A 23677-nucleotide genomic window follows, 5' to 3' on the forward strand; every position below is an offset into this window, starting at 1 on the left:
ATAGAAAAGTCTAGAGATGTTTATTTAATTGTAAGAATAATTTCAAAATAAACGAGTTTTATTTTAATTTAATGTAACTTTTAAAAATGTTCAAGCATTAGTTATTAGTTACTGCTCAAAATTTGCATTGAGCATCATGCAATTTTACTGGTATAGCAATCAACATCAGGCATTTTGATATTGTGGCACAACATGGACCTTAGAAAGAAAGAAAAATGTTTGTTGGGGGGAACATTACCTGGTACTTTTCATAAACCACTGGCACGCTAAACATGGAAACTACAGCTAAAGAAAGAAACAAAAAGGAGAAATACAGTCAGGACAACAGAGAGATAGACAAATGAGCTGCCCTCACAGAATGCTGCATCATCATTTAAGGTTATAACACCCTGACCTACAGCAGTGTGTGTGTTGGTGACATCACCAACCTTCCTGCCATGGAAGTGTGTACTTAAGATATGGTTGGAAATCAGACAGCAAACACTCACACAATAGAAACTACTGAGCAGTTCATAGAACATCAACAACAATCATGAATCAGTGCTGATATACGAGAAAGGTTATCAAACATTTCTTTAAAATTTCAAGACAGCTGTAAATTAATCAGCTGTAAATGCTGGTTTAGAACCGTAATAGTGTGTACTGTGTACACTACTGTTTTAAAGAAATTATCCAGCAAGGACACATTAAATTAATCAAAACTGAGAGTGACGACATTAATAATGTTACAAAAAATTTATATTATAAATAAATGCCGTTCTTCAATCTTCAATCTCCAAACAAATATCATTCAGAATATTCTGTTTTCAACGTCGATATTGATAATAAAAAATGTTTCTTGAGCAGCACATGAGGATATTAGAATGATTTGGTCATGTGACACTGAAGACTGGAGTAATGATGCTGAAAATTCAGCTTAGCCAACACAAGACATTTTAAAATAGAAAACAGTTATTTAAAATTGTAATAATATTTCCCAATATTACAGTTTTACAGTATATATCATCAAATAAAAGCAGTGGTGAGCATAAGAGACTTCATACCGAGTCTAAACATTGTATGTTTGTGTTGTATTCTTACCCAGAATCAACAGGGTCAGGCCATTAAACAGCGCTCCAACATATGTCAACAACCACATCAACACTGCAAACTAAACACAGACACATGATGTCAATTCAAAGGTACAGCTGTTTTCATTAAATGCTTGTCTGAATCTTTTAACACTCACTAACTTTTTCCACCGCCTAACAAAATGAAAAGTACTTAAATATCTTTTAAAATGATACACACCTACTATACATGAGATGAAGACTGCAGTCATATCAGGGGCCTAAAACAGCTCTATCACTCTAAATTTGGTGGGTGCCACTCATCTTTGAGATCACATGACCTAATGAAATCAACCTCGAAAATGATTGGCCACTTTTGGTGTTTAAAGGGTTCATATGAAGCGATTTCCTGTTTTCCTTTATCTTTAGGGTGTTATGTAGCTTTTTGTGCATGTATAAGATCTGCAGTGTTACAAAGCTCAAACGCAAAGAGATATTCTTTGTAAAAGTTAAGGCTTAGCCACGCCTTTGCTAAAACGCTTCGTTCAAATGCATCCACAAATTTATGTCAATGAGTAGGGGCAGAGTTTCATAACCCCACCCAAATGTATACGCAAAGAAAGAAGGTTTAACTTTTATTCTTGCTATGTTATTGTTGCCGCCGTGTGGTGGAGACGCTGTGTTTTGCGTTGCAAAAGCCGAACTACTTTGTTTGGCCTTCAAAAAGACGACACAATTAGAAAAACAGTGGTTTAGCTTTATTAACAACACTGTTCCAGAACAGTACAACCAAAATATTAGACTGTGTGCTATGCATTTTTCGGAGGACTGTTTCCAAAACCTGGGAGAGTACAAGGCCAGCTGTGCACAAAGGCTGATTTTAAAAAGTGGGACAATTCCGTCTTTGCAAACTACAGTCTGGCGCTTCTGACTCACAGACACAGCTTAAGTATATTTTCATATTTTAAAGGTCCCCAGACATGGGGTTGTTTTATTATTATTCCTGGGTTGCCCTTATAATGTTAGTATATTTTTTAGATAAAAAATAGTCATAATTTAGAAATAAAAGGACATTTTCCTAGCCTGATTTTAGCCTCTGATTTGAAGGGGCGTGTCTGCCGTGGGATTCAGTGCAACCGGCCACTGCAGTGATTGGATGACATGCTTGCATATGAAATAGCTACATATTACTTGTGAAACTCTCTCGAATACTTTTACTACAGCTATTATAGGTTTTTACTATTACAGCTATCGAGATTAACAAATCGTGAGTAGTTTTTAAAATATTTAGATCTATTCCTCACATAAAATGTTGTTGTGATGAGCAATGAGCAGAAGAGGGCAGTCTGTTGATCACGAGAATGAAGATCTTATCATTGCAACGCAGTTTTCTGCAATCTCTAATGCTTTCACTAATGCAAACACGATGATGTACATACAGTAAGAGCTTCGTTGTGCAGTGTAACGTGCGTCATTGATTTCATAACGAGTTGTCCAGATAAACTCATGCTGTGTGGAAAGATTGTTCTTTGATCGCTTTCTGTATAATTTGTTCAGAATTTAAATAAGATTATTTTCATCCTACTAAAAGAAACTATGTGAAGTTGATATTTTAGTCACTGGCTTGACTTACTAATGCATAAACAGTATTGAACGATTTTGAGAGAAAGATTAACTTACCTGTCTGAACTTGAACAATTAGGCTACACATCAGAAATTGTTGCTTGGTAGCTCGATTGATTTATTTTCAGTCGTTCATTGAGTTACAAAAACTTTAAGAAGTTGTGTCGGCACATTTCCAGAGAAAATAAAATTAACCCATTGTTTCTTCAGAGGCTCGGATGAAGGAACTAAAAAATACTTTTGTGTTTTGTTCAAATCCAAACACTGATCAACTGCCATGCTTCGCTCGTTTACAAGCCATGACATTTCTCTAGGAAAAACTCAAATTGTGCTCTCGCGTTCGTACTTCCTAGCTAATTTTCTCTAATTTTCAAAAAACTTCCAAAAGTGAAAATTTCATGTCAAGGGACCTTTAAGAATTTTAAAGCATTTCAGAAAAGCGGGGCATAGAGGAGCAGCAATAATGTAAAGTATGTGTAAAATAATGACTTTTTGAACCTAAAACCACATGAAGACATTGCATTAAACAATATACACAAAATAATGTTTATTTTAGAATCATCATATGACCCCTTAACAAATATAACAGCACATCTGTAACTGAAACCTACTACATCCATTCCAATAAAAGTCTGTATATAGACTGATGTGAAGCAAAATTGAGTGTGCCTTTAAAGGAATAGTTCACTTAAAAATGAAACCTGAATAAATTTCTTCTGTTGAACACAAAGGAAGATATTTTGAAAAATGTTGGTAACCAAATAGTTGATGAACCAACTGTTTGGTTACTGACATTCTTCAAAATATCTTCTTTTTGTGCAGAAGAAAGAAATTCGAACAGGTTTGAAACAACTTGAGGGTGATTAAATGATGACAGAATTTTCATTTTTAAGCGAGCTATTCATTTAATACTATATCTTTGTCTTTCAAATGGAAATTGCAATAGTATCATCGAAAATTTGGTAATGTAATATTCGTAAATGAATAAATTAGTAGCCGTTTTCACCTTAATGGAGTCGACCAGATCCTGAACCAGAAACAGCCTGCGAAGCTCCTTCACGGTGGTGTTGATGTACAGCTGAGTCTTATCCACATACTTACTGATCTGATCTGCAGAGAGAGCGATCTCCACCTCCAGATAGGCCCTGAAAAAGAGAGAAGCCATGAGAATGGATGAACATGTTCATCGCTTAATACGCACAAATGAAGGCGACAAACTTGAGATTCGGACTAACTTGAAGGGGTGGCCCTCGTCGGTTTTTTGCACTGCCTGCAGGACTGATTTATAGATTCGGAAGCTGACGGTAGCGGAGAGGACAGCCAGAGCGAGATACGCAATAACGCTCACCACACTGAACTGGGTTAAAGAGAACAGCAGCAGCAACACGCTGCCGAACACCAGTCCTGACTGCTTCAGATCCCGCCAATGTAACAGATCGACCACTGAAAAGACAGAGCGAGAAAAACAATCAAAACAAGAGTTTAATCCACTGGTTAGTTCTTATGTACTTTTGTGCACAAATATTACAGCATGCGCCTGATTGTTCATCACCATGTCTACAAATTCACAGGATGCAAGTTTCTCTGCACTTTTTTATATTTTAGTACAGAAATTATGCCCCTGTAAAACATGATTATGTAGACGTCTCCCAAATTAGCAGCAGTTTTGTATTTGTGTTATGCTGCTTATCACTATGTATTAGTGTTAAGGGCATTGGCAATTTATTACTACTAAATGAAATTAACATTTGAGTGAAATCTGCATACGAACGCTTTCACAAACAAATCATGATTCATCGATTACTAAATTTACACAAACCGCAAGTGTGCAAAAATGATATACTCTGAGTGGCTTTAGAAATGTGTTAAGAGATACAATTTTATTTATTTTCATCTTAAAAGTTTTCATCATATATTATACACAGTAAAAGGTGCATCATGGCTCGAGCTGCATGAAAACTCAGTTACAGCTAGCTAATCTGAGTCTGTAAACGGTGCTTACTGTGTTTGAACTGGTTTTGATGGTACAATTGGCATTGCTCAAGGGTCTTTCTGCACATCATGCTCTCTGATAAAAGCAAGTTTTTAGAGACGAAGGGTTGTGCAGAAAAACCCTTCTATGGAGATGGTTTGGCTGTGTTTTATGTAAATACTAACCTCACCTCAGGCACATGGTTGCTCATTTAGAACACTATAGATTCATTAGCAGTAGGATGAGAACAAACTCATGGGTCTATGGATGTGTTGTGAATTAAACTCATGGGTGTTTTAAACTCATAGATGTTGTGAATTAGACAGAATTGTTTTGTGAGACGTTCTCCTTTGCATATAAATACGAATAATCTATCTCTGCAATTATGAGTGAATGAGTCCCATTCTAGAGACACTTTCTGATCAATACATTTCCATGATTTTTTTTTTTTACATTTTCCATATACAAATAATTGTAAACAAAGATAGTATTACAGTACAGTAGAAATTCTGCATATCTTGCAAAAGTGTAACCTTGAGGCTATCAGTTCACACCTGTCTACCTCTCACAGCACCTGTTGTCAACGTATCTAACCCTAACCATCTGCGTGCACACACACTCTACTGGGTTAATTATTTACGTTAGCTAAGACATGTGCAGTGCAAATACTAGTCATGTTATCAGAAGTGCTGTAATATAATAACACATTGAGTTATATGCCTTCACTGTATTAACTTCAATTTAAGAGGCATAACAGTGAAATGAAGGGGCGCATGAACTAAGGTTGTACACTTTTAGGCCACCGCAGAACCTGCTCATTCTAAAATTGCAGGTTTAGTTTGCATATGGTAAAGTATGACAATGTAAAATAACACAGATAAAAGGCAAAACCTCATCTAACTGTTACTCTATTAAAGGGATACTCCACTTTTATACTCCACTGTCTGGTTACTGATATTCTTCTAAACATCAGAAAATCGGCTGAATGGATTCGAAAACGGTAAAACTCGACTGTTTAACTCTGGGGGAGTTGTAAAATGAGCCTATTTTCAAAAAAAAAAGTGGAATATCCCTTTAAGGGAGTTGAATTTATGTTTGCAACATCACTATAGAGTTATCCATCTTAAGTAACAAGAGTAATCCCCCTTGAAGCAACCTTAAGTGTCTTGCTCAAGGACCACTAATAGCAGGGTTCAAATGTTTTGGTTACCCGCCCAGACATCACACAATCCTCCGCAAACCTACAAATCAGTCTCATCGTTCTTTTCACTGCATATCTGTCGTCTACCAAGTACAAAAGTCTAGAGCATACAGTATATGAACAGATTAAAACCAAGCACACTCGCTGACCAAATATAATATTCAATATGGGTCGGAAAACACACTGCTCTGCAGAAACTCAAAATATTCTCCAGTTCTACTGATTTGACATATTGCTTTTCATATAATATTTAGCAGGGAAGTAGTCATATTTGGATGCGGGTTGGTTAAAGTCCTGTGTGTTGATTTTCAATATAGCATTTTAGCTATGCTTAAGTACACACACACTAGTACCGTTCTAAAGTTTTAGGTCTTTAAGAATTTTTAATGTGTCTCGTGCTCATCAAGACTGCATTCATTTAATCATAAAGAGTCATATTGTGAAACATTGCAATTGAAAATATCTGCTTTTTATTTTAATAAACTGTAATTTGTTCCTGTCATGGGAAGTTGAATTTTCAGCATCATTATTCCTGTCTTCAATCACATGATCCTTTAGAAATTATTCTAATATGCTGACATACTGCTCAATATATATTTTTATTATTATAGATGTTGATAAGTTGTCGATTCTTTAAGGATTCTTTTATGAATATATAGTTTAAGTATTTTATGAAATAGAAATCTTTTATAACATAAATGTCTTTACTGTCAGTTTTAATTAATTTAATGCGTCCTAGCCGAATAAAAGTATTAATTTGTTAAATCTTACTGACCCCAAACTTTTGAATAGTATTGTATATAATAAAAGCTCCATTCGTCTGATCAAAGAAACTGTATACTTCTTTGCAAACTTGTATGCAAGTTCTTTTAAAATTATTATGATAGCCTATTCATCCAAGCAGGTTTAATGCAAGCTTGTGAGATAATCTTTTTTCTCTGGCTACTGGAGGAAAAACAATCATCTTTACATTTTTTCCCAAATATCACAACGCGGAAGCAAGTAGAATTGTTAACTTGTTGCCATGCGAACCAGCAGATTGAGATCTCTGAATCATCTCTTCAGTCTCTGCAGAAACCGAGAGCTCCCTGTAGCTGATGTTTTTTCTTTCTTTTTTACACCTGTATTTTTACACCTTTGGTTGCAGCTTCGGAAGAAACGGTTACACACACTCACTGAAGCAGGTCTGTCACACTCTAGCGTGTGCAAGACATCTGTAGTCCCCTGCGTGATCCTCCCATTGGTCCCACTGGGCTAAATTTAGCCCGGCAGAGCTTAGAGTAGGGCAGAAATATCGGCCATTTTTATCTCAAGATTTTTCCAAATGATTTTCTCCAAGATGAAGAGCAGACTTTAGATTTGACTGAGTTGGATACACTATGTTTTAATTCTGATTATTTCTCATCAATAATAATGTTAAACAGCAAACAACTTAGAAACACAACCCTTGATAATGATACACTTTCCTACTCTGAGAAATCCTTCTGTTAACCACCTCTTTAAATAGAACAAGACTCTTTCACACTCTTTCTCCTCACACACACACACACCTTTCATCATTGACTAACTAATGTCAACTAATATAATATTAGTGTTTAAGAATATACAGTAGTTAGGTGACTTAACATGGGCTCTATAATATGAACACTACAGCACCACAGCATTTACATATCTTTTAAAACCAGTTAACTCCATCACTACAGACTCATAAATCAATACTATCACAGAGGCCCCTGGTTTTTGGTGTCAAAACACCAAAACTAACAGAAGACATAGAGAGATACTGACCTGAACCACCCATGACTGCAGACAGCAAGAAAAAGAGAGAGAGACAGTGAGTGGGAACGCACACAAAAGGAGAGAGAGAAAGGCAGGGAATGAGAGGGAGGGGGGCCTTCTCATACTACCATTGGCTAATAATGGACAGACAAACACACACACACATACACGCACAAACATACACACACACAGTATACAGAGTGACAAATAGCTCAGATTGAACAAAAACAATCGAAAGCAGGATTATGTGTGACCCATCATAGAACCCAATTTGTCCATCTTGTTTCATCGAGTACTGTATGTGTGTGTGAAAAGAAAGAAAGAGGGCAGCAGCAGTTGCTATAGATACAGTGTTCCAGTTTTCCTTACACGCATTGCTTAGGGGGCCAGCTTAAAATACGAAGGTGGTGGTGGGGGGTAATTGTGTGCATGTGTGATGGTGTTTAAATGTCGGAGTGTAATAGCATCAGAGAGCTTGGCACCCAGGCTGAGATTGTATCCAACTATTCACTTCCTAAATGCAAAAGTCATTGCCACAAGCAAAAGCCTGAGGGCTACTTAAATAAAAAATTATTTAGTAAATTTTATTTTCTCTGTAGGGGAACTGATTACAATAACTTAAAAAAAAAAGACAGGCCAACTGGGAGATACAAGGTTATTAAGCGATGGCATATGCTTTTGTTGAGGCCATCCGACCATCAGCCCACATTATTTCAGCTTATTTTTTTTTAAACAGCAGAATTCATTGTGAAAGACTACATAGGCTTAATAGTGAATGTCACATGAACTAAAAAAAACTTATTGCATCCACTTGTCTGAGCAAGTGTCACAGCAGTGTAACGGCAGAACGAACTGATGGCGATATCTATGGATTTAAGGTAATCAGCTAACCTAGCTAGCCTAGTTCTTTTATTGATGCCATTTTATTCAATTTAAATATCTAAATCTTTGCTCACTCTTTTGAAGCTATCTTGAGTAAAATAGCTCTATATTTATTTGAAGCTCGTACTAAAGTCCTGAACCGGAAACAATACAACCTGCTGTGTATGTGTGTTTGTGTGTGTGCGCAATAAATGTAAAATATCTATAATTTACATAACAAACACCTTTAGATCAATAGTTTTATATATCTCCATCATATTTATTTCAATTATGTCATTCACAATGCTCCATGGGACTGTAGTTATTTATCTCCTTAAAGAATTTGTCTTTCTGTGATTCACCTCGTAGCTGATTGGAATTCATAGCTAATAACTCATAAAGAGTTCTTTTAAAAGTCCCCATGGGAGAAATGAATGGGAAAAATAGTTCTAAATAAACAAGGTGGCTGAGAAAATCAGTAGCACCTCATTGCAGTACACAAGATCCAGGGGGCAGATTTGGATCCAGATCTAAGGGGTGGAGATGGGTAGGATTAGGGGTGGGGTTAGGGATCAGGAGGCGCAGATGGGTAGGATTAGGGGTGGGGTTAGGGATCAGGGGGTGGAGATGAGTAGGATTGGGGTGGGGTTAGGGATCAGGGGGTGGAGATGTATAGGATTAGGGGTGGGGTTAGAGATCAGGGGGCAGAGATGGGTAGGATTAGGGGTGGGGTTAGGGATCAGGAGGCGGAGATGGGTAGGATTAGGGGTGGGGTTAGGGATCAGGGTGTGGAGATGAGTAGGATTGGGGTGGGGTTAGGGATCAGGGGGTGGAGATGTATAGGATTAGGGGTGGGGTTAGAGATCAGGGGGCAGAGATGGGTAGGATTAGGGGTGGGGTTAGGGATCAGGGGGTGGAGATTGGTAGGATTGGGGTGAGGTTGGTAGGATTGGGGTGGGGTTAGACATCAGGGGGTGGAGATGGGTAAGATTAGGGGTGGGGTTAGGGATCAGGGGGAGGAGATGGGTAGGATTAGGGGTGGGGTTAGGGTTGGGGGTGGAGATCGGTAGGATTAGGGGTGGAGTTAGGGGTAGGGTTAAGGTTTAGGTACATGTAAGGTGGGAGGAGTTGGATCTGGATCTAACTCCTCCCCCTGGATTTCGTTTTCTGCAGTGAGGACCTTCTCGAGAAAATGGGCAGGCACTGATGCACACTATTGGGACTGAAAGCCTGAATGTTCATTCAAAATGGCTGAACATCTGGATAACGTTTTAGCGAATGTTTTAGCAAAACAGGTTTTCTTAATCAATTAGCACTATAGAATGCTAAGCTGTGAAATACATCCCAGACCAGAAAGGGAGCATGTGTGATCTCCTTAAACTCTTCTCTGCACTTCTGACCTTCACAATGTCCAAGCATGGTGATTTACCACACTGATTTACCTCCCATTAGACACTTTATTCTCCACCTTTCTAATATTGTATGTATATTTTATCTGGCCAGAGGCCACACACACTGTGTTTGTTTTTGTTCACCCTGCCACAAAAGTAATATATTGACAAGTCTGTCATCATTGCCTTATGCCGTCACCTGTATGACTTTCTTTATTCTGCAGAACACAAAATAATATATTTTGATGAATGCTGGTAATCAAAACTGTATTGATTACAGTTGCCTTCCACTGTACAAAAAACACAGAGACATTTTTCACAATACCTCAATTTATACATCAAAGAAGAAAATCATGCAGGTTTAGAATGACATGAGGGTGAGTAAATGATGATGATAACATTTTTGGTTGAACAGTCCCTTTAAAACAAGTAGCACTTCACTGAATCCACACCAACAATGCTGTTTTTTTCCACATTTTTGTGCCAGTTTAAGTTTTAATTAGGGTTGAAGGTAGCTTATTGGTTAATGATCTGGGCTGCTGTCATATAAATAAAAAAAAATAGGTGACTCAGGCAGCAGATTTACTGCGATCACAATCCTGGTACTGAGAGTATATTGGGCTCCTCATCTGAATAAAAGAACTGCAAAAACTATCCAATTTTCTGCAAGCCGAGATGTGTAATATGTTAGAATCAAGAGAATTGCACACACACAACCATGCAATTCCAGAGCTAAACGGGAAACAGAAGCCAAGTGGACAGGATGAGCACTGAGCAGCCCCGCCAAACGATACAACAATAACTGAAATCTAGAGGGAATATTTGTTCCTAATGATTAATTTCTTTGCAACACATATCGTGTGAGAGGAAAGGGATGGGTCAAGCTGATTTGAGGAAGAAAAACAGAGATATGTATCTGATGACTCCTTACTACTCTTGACCAATCCTATTATTATTATTATACTGAATTTTCCAAGATGCCGCTATATATATACAGATAAACACAACTAAGTAAAGATACTGTAACAAATGTATTGTGTACACTTTTCCATTTAAGTCTAATAAACAAAACTTAACTTAAGCAGTGGTTTTGTTAAGTGTAAATGTGTAATCAGAATAAATCCATTAATAAGCTATTGATTATTTACTTGCTTTGATTTAATTAAGTTATTAGCTACAGACATATGTATAAATGAGTTGAAAGAAAAAAGAAACCTCGGCTTCAGGTCTGTGAGTGGTTTTAACAATACAGCACTGAATGTTTTCACTCGTGTGCATAAGAATATATTTAGAAGGGTCTGAGTTATTATGAATCATCAAAAACAAGAAATGATTTCATAGTGATGTCATATGCTCCTGCAGGGAAAACAGTGATGTCATACAAGTAGATGTAAATATAGAGAAAATGTAATTAAGTGTAAAGAGAAAATATGCATAAGTGCATCCCAAAATGTGTGGGATGTTGGACACTTCACACACTCAACTATCACAAATTTCCTCATTAAATTTATACATTAGACAATTGAGTAAATGGTGCATTGTATAAGTTCATAGTGTGTATGTCATTTGGGACACGACTCATGTTTTTGTTGTTAAATGTCCATTTCCATGCATAAAGGTAGAAACAGATTAATGACCTATTAACTATGTATTGTAGTTGTAAACACATTTAAAGGGGCCTGCAATATGTCTAGGGACCGCAAGGATAAACTCTTTTTTACTTGATTTACTTTTGCCAGTGACCAACCACTTAGCAACTAACTACATGGCTCTGACTACAACTATAGATATGTAGATGCCACATTCGACCCTCTGCATCTTGGAACAGTCAGCATGCCGTCACTTATAGTAACCATAAATGATGCGACAACATTGAATTTTCCGAAGAAATAGGAATAACCTTTCACAGGTGATGTGTGTTGTGTTCATTGTGTGCTGGTTTGTGTTTTTAAATGCATTTAATCAATATTACAGGTTTTTAACTATGGTACGTTTTAATGTTTTTACTTTAGACATTTTAGTGTTAGCAGACAATATATATATATATATATATATATATATATATATATATATATATGTATATATATGAATAAAACGCCCTATATAACAACTTGAGACCCCATAGTAGACACCATTCAGAACACCTAATACTGAGAATGTTTCAGGCTAACTATAATGCTGAATTTCTCACCTAGTTAAAGACAACAATTTCAGCTTTAAACACAATCGTAATTAAATACTGTAGCTTTAAAAACACAGGCTGCTAACATTCACACAATGCAGTATCTATAAATGCCATGTCTGCACTACCTTTATCTGGATGGACATTTGAAATGTGCCTGCCATTCTCCTGGAAAAGACCAGAAACCATTTTCTGTTTTGTTTTTCTCTTTTAAAAGGATCATGCATTTCTCTTCTTTTTTGCAAACTCCTACTCTTCCATCCCTCTATCACTCTAGTTTTTTTTTATCACTGCAAAAAATAGAGATGTCATGTTTATAATATTATCCGATACAATACACAGAATGTAATCAACAATATGTTCAATGTCTTCCTTCTCTTGGTTTCATGGATGCCTGTTGAAGACAATGACGTAATCAGGATGGGTGTGACCTGGTTGCTATAGCGACAGCCTCATCTAGCGTTGCTGTAACCGAGATTGATAAAAACAGCCTGAACTCTGTATCATGGCACCCGGAGCCTAATCTAACGAACCAGCGGGGTTTCCATATCAGCATTACTACTCTGAAGCAGACAGACCACCTGCTAGCCCTCGTCCCAAAACAGATGCCTCTCCTCTCTTTGTCCCACCAGCGCAGAGACCGAGAGGAAGCTGGGGCTTCATGTAAAACGCAAAAACCTAATACACACTCAAATATATGGCATAGTATACGCAGATAAATACCATAAAATACAGTTTTACACGGACAAACACGAAATCTGTACCCTGTCCTCTCCAGCTGCTCCAGGTGCACTTCCCTTTATCCATGTCTTCCCCTCCTATGTTGCTTCTCTCGCTGCTGTCGTCTTTCGTTTTTCCCTCGCTGATCTTCTATATTCCCGAGACCCACTATCTCACACCTCCGAAAGGCATGAATTGCCAGAAAGGAGAGAAGAGAGCACTGGGGAGAGGGACGCTACAGCTACTCAGTAAGGAAACAGGCAGAGAAAGAGAAGGAGAATAGAGCTGGCGGTCTGCTGGATGAAACCGTAAACACTGCAGCCTCCTCCACCGCAGAGAGCGGATCGTACCATATGCAGCGCCCGGGGCGAGATGGGGGGTATTCAGATCAAAGAGGCCCCACCCTACTCAACAAAGCTCGTCCATAAACATATGGTCATGTGACCTCAGTGGTATTGTTGTTGGCTAAAAATGGGTGGAGTCTGATGGGTTATTTATTTCGTGGTATGATATTATTTTATTGCATTATGCCTTATAGGACAAGTTCGGTATTTTACACTTAAAGACCTGTTTTAAGACTGTTTCTAATTAAATATAAATTTGGACACATGCTGCTGGCCCGAGAATTTTCGGTTTGTCTAATTGCCCTTAATACGATTTTCCACAGCTCATACAGACCTTATTCACAGCAGCGCCATTTTTTTTTTTTCATTTTATTTTAACGGGAATGGAAGCGAGGCGGTGAGGGATAGACATATAGATATATTTGATATATACATAGTGGCTGTTTCATATGGGCCGCTGCCTGCCATATTGGAACGGTCAAAGCACTGAATCAGGCCCATGAACACTCGAGAGAAAGTTGACTGAGCGTCTGCTAGCGTAGTTAAATCTATGTAGAAATAACTTCAGTGGAAGTTCAAGAAAACGTAGGTGATCTGGGAGCATGCAGCTTTTACAGCAGATGCCACTGAAAACACGGTAAGTCTATCCCTCGCTGTCTCGCTTCCATTGCAGACCTCTTTTACTGTCCATGATGTTCCAGACAGTTAAAAATCAAAGATGGCGCTGTAGTGAACAAGGTCTGAAGCTACTGAATAAAACGTTTGTTTAACGTTAGTTTATATCCTGCAATTGGGCTTTAAAACTAATAATTCCGTTGCTGAAACAATCGTACATACTTAGCAGGCTAACTGGGAGTTAACTGAGATACAAATATTAATAGAGCTACATTCTCATTACAACAGAGAAACAAAAAGTGATTTTTTACATAAGGTCTGGTATTTGACGATTTCAGTGTTATTCATTTTCATCATCATCGTCTTCTGTTTCCCATAGGCCACAGCATCTTCCCACAAAGCGCTCACCAGGGTAACAGTTTAAACTCCCTGCCTCCCGTGTTACTATGGCAACAGGCTGATCTGCTGATCCAGATCAGATTGTCTCAGTAAGAATTGCAGTGTGATAGTTGTTTTAATGGTTTAATATCACCCCATTAAAAAACACCCCGCCCATTCACGTGACGATATACTTCACCACTATAGAGCGATCTGTTGGGAATGTACAAATAAAGTATTTCACTTAAAAAACCTAAAGCTTTGTTACATAAAACTGCAGTCTCTACCGCCCTCTGCAGGGCATCTACGGGAGAGCTGCAGAAAAGGCGTTGACCTCTTTTTCCAACATTCCAGAACCTTCAGTTTCACTCACCAGACAATGAATGGAATATGTGTGTGCGTGTGTGTGTGTGTGTGTGTGTGTGTGTGTGTGTGTGTGTAAACGCAATTCACAACATCAGATATACACAAGTATGTTATACAACCTAATATATGAAGAGTTCAGATGCAAAAGCCTCTAAGTGCCATTTGAAATTTTCTTCTAAAATGATCATTTTTATCAAGCTTGTATATTTAAGTTCAGTAATTTCACTTAAATGGCAATGAAGATTACCTATTAATTGTCATTTAAGTGAAATTACTGAACTTAAATATACAAGCTTGATAAAAATGGTCATGAAAATTTCAAATGGCATTTAGAGGCTTTTGCATCTGAACTCTTCATATTATACCTTTAATATAAAGAAATGAATGAACGAAGCAACATAGCAAATGAATTAATAACAAAATGATGAGGAAAAACATGTTTGTATCATCATTTGTGCATGCACTGCCCCCATTTTACAAGAGAGTTACATAAAAACTAAATAAAAATACAACAAGCTATAAAATCTGATTTTCTGGAGAGAACAATTTGATCCAAAACCACATTAATTTGTTCTAATGGTCATTCCTCCCACCGCTGTCATGATTGCATGGCTCTCAGGTTCACGCAAACGCTTGTTGAGAGGGTGACTGACTCCAGAGAAGAGCATGTTTAGAGATGTGTGTTCTGGTTCTGGAGTCAACAAGTGCATAAACCCAACAGAATATAATTTCACTCCTGCCACACATATCCAAATAAAGGCTTGCAATTGTATTGATTAGTCTACAGAGTATGAGCAACAGCAGTACTTCATTCCATGTTGTTTAGATGTGTTGTTTAGATTTTAACTCACAAAAGATAATAATGATAAATACCACACCACAGGAGCTGTAATATCTTTTTGGGTCAGGGTACACTAGAGCTTTTCTGCTGGCTCTTTGTTATTGGGAAGTTATGTAAATAAGCCACACTGCAGTTGTTTAAACCCACCACTAGAGGGAGATTATCCCCTAATTCAGACTCAGTCGACCCAGTCTGTGGCTGTGTGCCTGCCTGGCCAGTCAATGACTTCAAAAACATGGCTTCACATTGAAACTGGTTTCATAACGTTTTCAAAGGACCATGTTGTCATATCTAATAATCTATCTTTAGTAATAATCTTTAGTTATAAACAAGCATTTATTGGCTACAATGCATATATGTATAGAAAATGGGAATTTATTTATTCTAGTCGAATTGTTAACCTATCCCTTACGAAAAAGAAGTATACTTAAGTAATGTTCAAGTACATATTATTAGTAATGTCAATATATACTAGCAGTAAACTTGTAACTGTACTGATTTACAGTTTTTTTTAATTGCTAACATGTAACATCCTTTTGTCCAATCTGTAATCACATTTTCAAAACTCTGAACACAACTAGCACAAGTTCAAGTATATATTATTAGTATATATTATACTAATGTCAATATGTACTAGACTAGTAGTAAACTTGTAAGTGTTCTTTTTTTTTACAGTAATACTGCTTGGGACTAAATTGGCACACTTTCTGTTTATAAAAGTATATGTTTAAGTGTACTATAAGTGTAACAGTAGTACACTTAGTAGTGTAGTGCACAACTAGTTCATAATAACGTTTCTCATTCGTACTGCAAGTGAACTTGTGGGTACTAGTAGTTTACGTTTTTAATACTTGTAGAAAATGTTGTAAACTAAATTATGTAAACTACCTCTCGTGTAAGCCATTATGGTGATATACTGCATCACAGGATCTATTAAAAATATTTTTTTTGTAATGAATGTGTTTAGATATGCCATTTGGTGATAAACAGGATATGAGCTGGTACTCCTACATCATCACTTCATCAGTTCAGGACACTCACCACCTCTCATCACAGCTGTCAGTGTCAGGCATCAGTGGATGTTCTCTGTCACAGCGCTAATGTTAGCTGGCTTCCAAACATGCTATCCTGTAGAGCTCTCAACTTATAGGATCTCAACCTTTTTGACACCAAGGCCTCCCATTGTCACAGCACAATATTCAAAGGACCCCCCTATTGGCAAATTTATTTTCTCTGGCATTTATGCTGTAATTATGATTATTTAAAACATACTTATAAACAGAAAATGGGGTGTTGATATATTAACTCTTTCCCTGCCATTGCTAGAATTTGGCGGAGAAAGAATTGAATTTGTATTTATGTGGTGAATTGACTAAATTCAATATTCAGATTTTTTTTTTCAATAAAAAATGTGTTTATTGCGGGGGGAGGGGGTTTACATTTTTTGTGTGTTGTGTTTTTTTGTGTGTGTTGTTTTTAGCATTTTAATTAGTTGTTTTAAAAGCACCCATGGTTATAAAGCAATGTTATAGGATCGGAAATTAATTTTGTGCCATACCCGTACCTACTAAGTGAAAAAAAAACAAAAAAAAACAACAACAACTAGTGTCCACTACTATTTTTTACTTGAAACTCTATTAATTATACATGCATTATTTGTATATAAAATGCCTTTTCATTACCAATTTAATATCATTATATTATTTAAATGATTATAAACAACACTGCTTGGAGGAAGAATAAGCATATCTTACCTTTCTGTCTGCTGAAGTTATGGAGTAACAAGGACAGATCAGCCTCTTTCTCTGTGGTAGAACTCACAATATTGCTTTTGCTTTTATTCTCCTTCTCCTGGCCTGAGTTCTGCTCCGGAGTCACTGTAGACGTTCCCATTACTGCAGGCCTGGGTTTGGTGGACCAGCCGTCCTCTGGTTGCGGCTTGGGCTTCTCAACAGGCACTGCTTTCTCCTTTTCCTTCTCTTTTTCTTTCTCTGTTTCTCTCAGGGTGTTGGCTGGGGGGTCGTTGAAGGGAGAGGTCGGAGGGGAGGAGGTTGTGATGGGCTTCGAGGATGTGACGCTTGTAGTCAGGGGAGATGATGTTTCAGGAGGTTTTGGGGCAGAATATTCCTGCTCCCTCTTGGGACTTTCTTCAGAAGCCGATTCGATTAGCAGGTCGCTGTCGAGCTCCGCCTCCCTTTCCTCACGTAACAGACTATAAAGTGGAGGGTTGCTGGATTGACCAAAGCCCACCTTGGTTCCCCCAGGTGGCTCAAATGGGTTACTAACACTGACCTTGTTGGTTTGTGGCTTGTCAAATGGGTTACTAGCTTTATCAGTGGCAGATGTATAACTGGTCTGCTCAAATGGGTTGCTTGCTGGACTGAATCCGCCTTTTGTGGGCGGGGTCTTTGATGTCAAGTCGTGTATCGGCGAATCAGAATCTTCAGCCACTTGCTCAATTTCTGAATCTCCAGACTCGTCTTCGCTGCCGTGAAGGTCTTGATCCCACGGGGATGAGGGTTTGGCTGAACTCTTGATGTCCTGGGCTGCAGGAAGATTGGGATGAGAGCTGATGCTGCTGGAATCTTGGGTGGAGCTCACAGACTTCATTCCTGCAGGCTGGAACAGCACATCAGATGGAGACTCGCGACCTGAAAAAGAGGATTGAGGTAAGTTAACAAAATGTACGAATTTAAGAAAGACTAAAATATGATGGAACAAATATAATATGCATTATAATTTTTAAATATGTACTAAAAATATTAATTAGAGGCAAGACCATAACATTCCAGATGACTCTAATACCCATTTATGCCTCAATATTAGTACAAAATATTATTGAGATAAAATAATTTGTTGCAATTATGAGAAATAAACTGTTTAAAACGGTTTTGTCAACTAACTAAATAAATACAATATATATATATTTGTATAAATAATTATCCAAAATATAGAAATCACAATTGAAGAAATGTCTCATATAACTCATGACACAATGATTGAATGTTTGTGAATTTGATTGTATTTCACACTATCTATCTATCTATCTATCTATCTATCTATCTATCTATCTATCTATCTATCTATCTATCTATCTATCTATCTATCTATCTATCTATCTATCTATCTATCTATCTATCTATCTATCTATCTATCTATCTGTCATACTCTCCATTACTATGTCTGAGTACTATGTCGCCTTGACAGAGTAGGCTTTTTGTCATTCTGGATGAAACCTCCTTCACTTCCTGATAACAATCAATAATTGAATTGGTCTACATTTTAAAACATGTATATATGTATATATGTATATATATATATATATATATATATATATATATATATATATATATATATCTTCTGTGGAAGTCTCAGGACCAAAATATTTTTGTCCAATCATTGCATTCGGTCAGAATGCAATGATACGATGTGTCGATGTCCCACCTGTTTGTCAACATATGTATTTACTAATTTCCACACCTCCTGGCACCCTGCTCATGCAGACATCTGATGTGAACGGCGCGTTCTGAAAGGCTACAGTATGCAGAGTTGTAGAATTTTACAATTCCTCTTGAATAAAAACAACGAGCTTATGCTGCATTCACGCCAAGTCGTAACCATAATTTCAAGATGGCAACCAGTGAAGTTCCTCCCGGAGCAGTCATGTCCTCAGACTCGGATTTATTAATTGCTCTGGCAACACTATCAAGGGCAAAATTAATCTGCAGCAGTCAGGTGGTACAAGTCCGGATTGTTTACGTTCATTATTCGTTTTTTTATTCACTTTGATAATATTTTCACAAGTAAGTTGTACATTCTCAAAACTTTTGTGCTAATATGACAACAGATCATCAAAAGTGCATTTTTTTTTCAAACATTTTTGCACTTATCAATTGTGTAAATACAATACACAAAATCACAAATGATCCTTTTCACAACAAAAAATAATTGTTTCATATATATATTTAATTCACTGTTATTTATTAATATTTATATATTATATATTTATTATTATTACTGTTATATATTATATATTTATTAACTGCCTTTTGTAACGCTCTTACTAATCAAACATTTTATTTGCATCTCTTCTCGTTTAAACTGCATCTCTTCAGTTTGATACATTTAATCCGACTGAACTTAATGATTAATCAATTAATCGTTTTGTATACCTATAGATTTCTATAGACTAGGGCTGTCAAACAATTAATCGTGATTAATCGTACCCAAAATAAAAGTTTGTGTTTACATAATACTGTATATGTGGGTGCACTGTGTCTAATTATTTTGTGTATATAAATACACACACATGCATGTATATCATAGAAAAAAATATTATTTAAATATAAAATATTTATATTTATATATAATATAAATTATATATAAATCTATATACAGTATATATATATATATATAACGTGTGTGTGTATTTATATATATAAAATAATTATTCACAATGCACACACATATTATGTAAACACAAACTTTTATTTTGGATGCGATTAATCACGATTAATTGTTTGACAGCCCTACTATAGATATTGATTCCATAGACAGTTTCTATATAAATCTTTTCTGATATGAATAACCAAATGTAATAAATTCTTTTTAGAAAATTGACCACCACCACCACTATGTTTAGTGTGCACACAAATGTGTGTTTGTGTGTGTGTGTGTGTGTGTGTGTGTGAGAGAGAGAAATTTGCCATTTGTGAACATAGAGCAATATAGAGTACAGGGTAGAGGAAACAGTCAATGACTGTGTGTGTAACATCAGCCTGATCAGAGATGAATCAAGGCCCAAAGGAGACAGATGGCATCAAATACATCTTTTTACATAACAGTATGCCAGATTACCATGGTAGAGACTGCCACATTCCTGAAAATCACCCTTCATCTGTAAAGGTCAACTACAGTATAGATTCAGTCATATGGTATACAGCGAGAACATATTGCCAGCAAACTCTGTTCTAGCACAACCACATGGCAGTGTCATACTTCATCACACCTTTTGATAACACACTGAATAGACACTATTAAAAACATTATGGATTATATGTTACACAAGTTATGTAATGTAAGTGTATTTTTACAGTAAATGTGGCATCTGAAGCTTGTGTTACTGTAATTATTTTAGCAAAAAGGGTGATTTGAAACATATATCTTGCATCGTTTGCTGCGGAAAGAACTGATTGTTAAAAGTGCTAAATTGAAAGAAGATCATACTGTTGTGTTTCGGTGATTAGACCAAATGGTCTAATTACATTGTTCAATAATCCTGTGTTTGAAATCATGATTATGTGGACTGAAATATGTTGTAATGGAAGCATGGGATCAGGTTTTGAAAGAAATATTAGCTGTGTTACAAGCATGTTCGGTTTTTGAAAATGTACACCTTACTTGTGAAAATAGTACCACCAAAGCAAATAAAAAAACTTTATTGTAATGGTATATGATTTGAGACATGAGGTAATTTAACATAGTCTCTCACGGCACGTTGCAGAATCTTCTTTGGCCGTGTATGACCTGCGTATTCATGTGTTAGGAGGGGTGGTTTTACAGACACTCTGAAGGGAGAGTGGGATCTAAAGCTTTCAAAGCTATCTTGCTATTGCTAGCCTCTACGAAATTGCCTAACATCCCTTTAAAACTAATAAAGTTCAAACTTTTTTCAAGAGTGAATGTTACCCCTTTTCTTCCATTTGGATGAACTAACAGTTCAGTTGGTTGAGCATCTCTTATTAAACTTTTTTCATATATACTGCCCATAACTAGCTTCAAATTCAAACTACTTAATAACTAGTCTTGACTTAACTTTGCTTTTCGAGTTAAAAAAAATTGGTTAAGCGATTTTATTCACACTACTAGGCAGTCTGGATACCATGGAGCAAATTTTCACCTCACCAATCAATCACAGAACGGATCATGGATCAAACATGGCAGGAGACGTGAAGTTACCTTCGATGCAGCCTTGGATAATGTTAATAAATCTCTGACCCGCATTGTCTTCTTCCTCGTCTAATTTCTTTCGCTCTACATACATCATCTGGTATACTTGAAACGATTTGCCATGAGCTTGGACATTGGACATTCGTAGTGCCCAATAAACGTCTCTGGGCATTCGTAAACCACGCCTCAAATTCGAGAAAATTTTGTGGTTCCCAGACCACGTCTCAAGTTCAATGAGAAGCGGCCTAACGCTAGCCAGGCTACATCATGTCTACATCCGGTTTGCAGCCCCTAATTAAATTCACTTTAAATACAGAAATGGATTTAATATAAAGAGCATTCTCAATTCAGTTCAATTCAATTCTCAATCACAAGTGGGAGGGATCTACCTGTAGGTGAGTGGTTCGGGGAGTGGTTAGCTGACGAGGCCGCGCTGTCGTCCTCTGGTTCTGACAATGTTACAGTGGGAAGACCCTGCTGACCAAAACTGAGCACACTCTCTCTCTCGAACATGCCCCCTTGTGGAGACTCTCTCACTGGCTGGGTCGTGGCAGAGTGGGACTCTGTTGTCACGGTGATCTTTACAGGACTAGCACTCTGTGGCGTTTCCATCCTACGGTACGATCGGAAATCTGCCATCTCTTCATCCGAAGGATCCTCCACGTACGGAAAGGCATGCTGCCCGCCGGCCGATTCCTGACTGTTCTTCACCTTCGTTTCTTCAGATCCAAGAGGGCTCTTCTCCAAATAGCGACCCAGATCGAAGGGGTCATGGCTGGATTCCTTACTATCCTTTTCATGAATCTTAGACTTGAAGTCCTGGATGTCATCTTCGTCTTCGTCCTCATCATCTTCGTCATCTCCATAGCCAGACATTGGAGGCTGCTGCTTGTTTTTGGCATTGCCCACACTACCAAAATCACAGAGATCATCCCCCATGTCCATGTAGCTGTAATGGTCAGCCTTGTGTGAGCCCTGCAGGGTTGTCTGATGGTCTGAGGGGTCACCTGGGGTCATGCCGATTCCAGAGTCGGTTCCAGTGGGAGCAGGTGGAGAACGGTTGCCCTCAGAGGAGAAGAGAGAGGCACCATCATTAAAAGGATTGGAGGAGGACTTTGAGGAAAGAAGAGAGGTGTATAGATCACCCTCTCCTGGCGATGACTTCATAAACATGTCAGACAGAGAGTCATCTAGAGAAAGAGAGAGACAAGAAATGTCATTAGTAATGGAAATCCATATCTGTCTGGATTGAAATTATTTTTCAATGATGTTTGTTTCCATTATTGGTTCAAGAATGAGTGCATTATACAGAATGAGTAACACTATATTAATCTACTAATGCCCGGTTTAACAGACAAGGCTTAAGCCTAGTCACAGACTAAAATGCATGCCATTGTTTTGTCTCAAAATGCACAACAGTTCTGTTTTTTTTTCTAAAGCACATTTTAAAAAGCTACTTAAATTTTAGATTTTAAACTTAAATTTAAGTTTAAAGTCCCTGTAAAGTCAAAATTAAGTATGTGTTCTGAGTTTGTCACACCACAGAAAAATATTTATAATTATATATATATATATATATATATATATATATATATATATAATTAGCCACCCAGTCAAATTTGAATGATAAAAAGCCGGCAAGTACATAAAATAAGCCATCAAAATCTTGAAAAAATGAGCAGTTATCTCTGCTCTTAAACGCTGGGGGCGTGTCCGCTGGCTGCGTTGAAACCACACCCACTCGCAGGACAGGTGCCGACGGTGATATTAGGTTAAACTGCTTTCGGGACGGTAGGATGAAGACTGAGGCGGGAGATAGTCGGTTCGGCCCCGTTCACCAGTAACAGTGGATTGTCAGTGAATCCCAGTTGTCTCCGACGAAAGTTTATAAAACGATCCCATGTAAAATGATCACTACAGTGGCGGGTGTTGGTGGTGATCCTCAGCTCTTCAAAAAGCAGTATGACTTTTGTATGTATGACACAGTAGACTCAGCGGTTAGAGGTCAGATTTACTACATTTAAATATGTAGATACTCATGGAGTTTTAGAGTATATTTGTGCATCTGTACTCAAAAATAGAAAAAACAATAGACCAACACAGCCCTACACAAAGATATTAGGCAAAGGACAGAAAGCAAAAGAGCAGAAAAGAGAATCAACATGAAAGTAAATTCTTTTCCCTGTAAATCTGATTCCCACTGGACTGAGAGAAAGAGCAGATAGGACGTTTGAACATGTTGTGACATTCAGACTGGTTGGCCACTGTTAACCCCACACAACCCTCTGAGACACAGCTGTAAACATCTGCTCTCTCTGTGAAATCAGCCGAGTCTTTAGAGGATTAATGAAAATTGACAATGAACCCTGTGACTGTTAAATCTACAATAACAAGTACACACTTCTA

At 37.4% G+C, this 23677-nt stretch overlaps 1 protein-coding gene across 4 annotated transcripts in view; it reads right to left on the reverse strand.

The window, feature by feature from the left end:
- The window catches only part of rtn1a (reticulon 1a), a 32300-nt gene that overhangs the window by 1202 nt on the left and 7421 nt on the right, over positions 1-23677 (reverse strand). The window contains exons 2-8 of one of the 4 annotated variants that reach the window (XM_039671846.2): positions 21661-22461; positions 17077-17973; positions 7634-7648; positions 3908-4115; positions 3679-3817; positions 1081-1150; positions 239-285 (exon numbers count right to left, since the gene is read on the reverse strand). In XM_039671846.2, coding sequence (XP_039527780.2) covers positions 239-285; positions 1081-1150; positions 3679-3817; positions 3908-4115; positions 7634-7648; positions 17077-17973; positions 21661-22461 — 2177 coding nt within the window. Of the gene's footprint in view, positions 1-238; positions 286-1080; positions 1151-3678; positions 3818-3907; positions 4116-7633; positions 7649-12822; positions 13146-17076; positions 17974-21660; positions 22462-23677 lie in introns of those variants that run through there. The other 3 variants (XM_039671847.2, XM_089117128.1, XM_039671848.2) reach the window with 3 other exon arrangements.

Source organism: Pimephales promelas, chromosome 11 (genome assembly GCF_988280905.1).
Source record: "Pimephales promelas chromosome 11, fPimPro1.hap1.1, whole genome shotgun sequence".
NCBI classification, from domain to species: domain Eukaryota; kingdom Metazoa; phylum Chordata; class Actinopteri; order Cypriniformes; family Leuciscidae; genus Pimephales; species Pimephales promelas.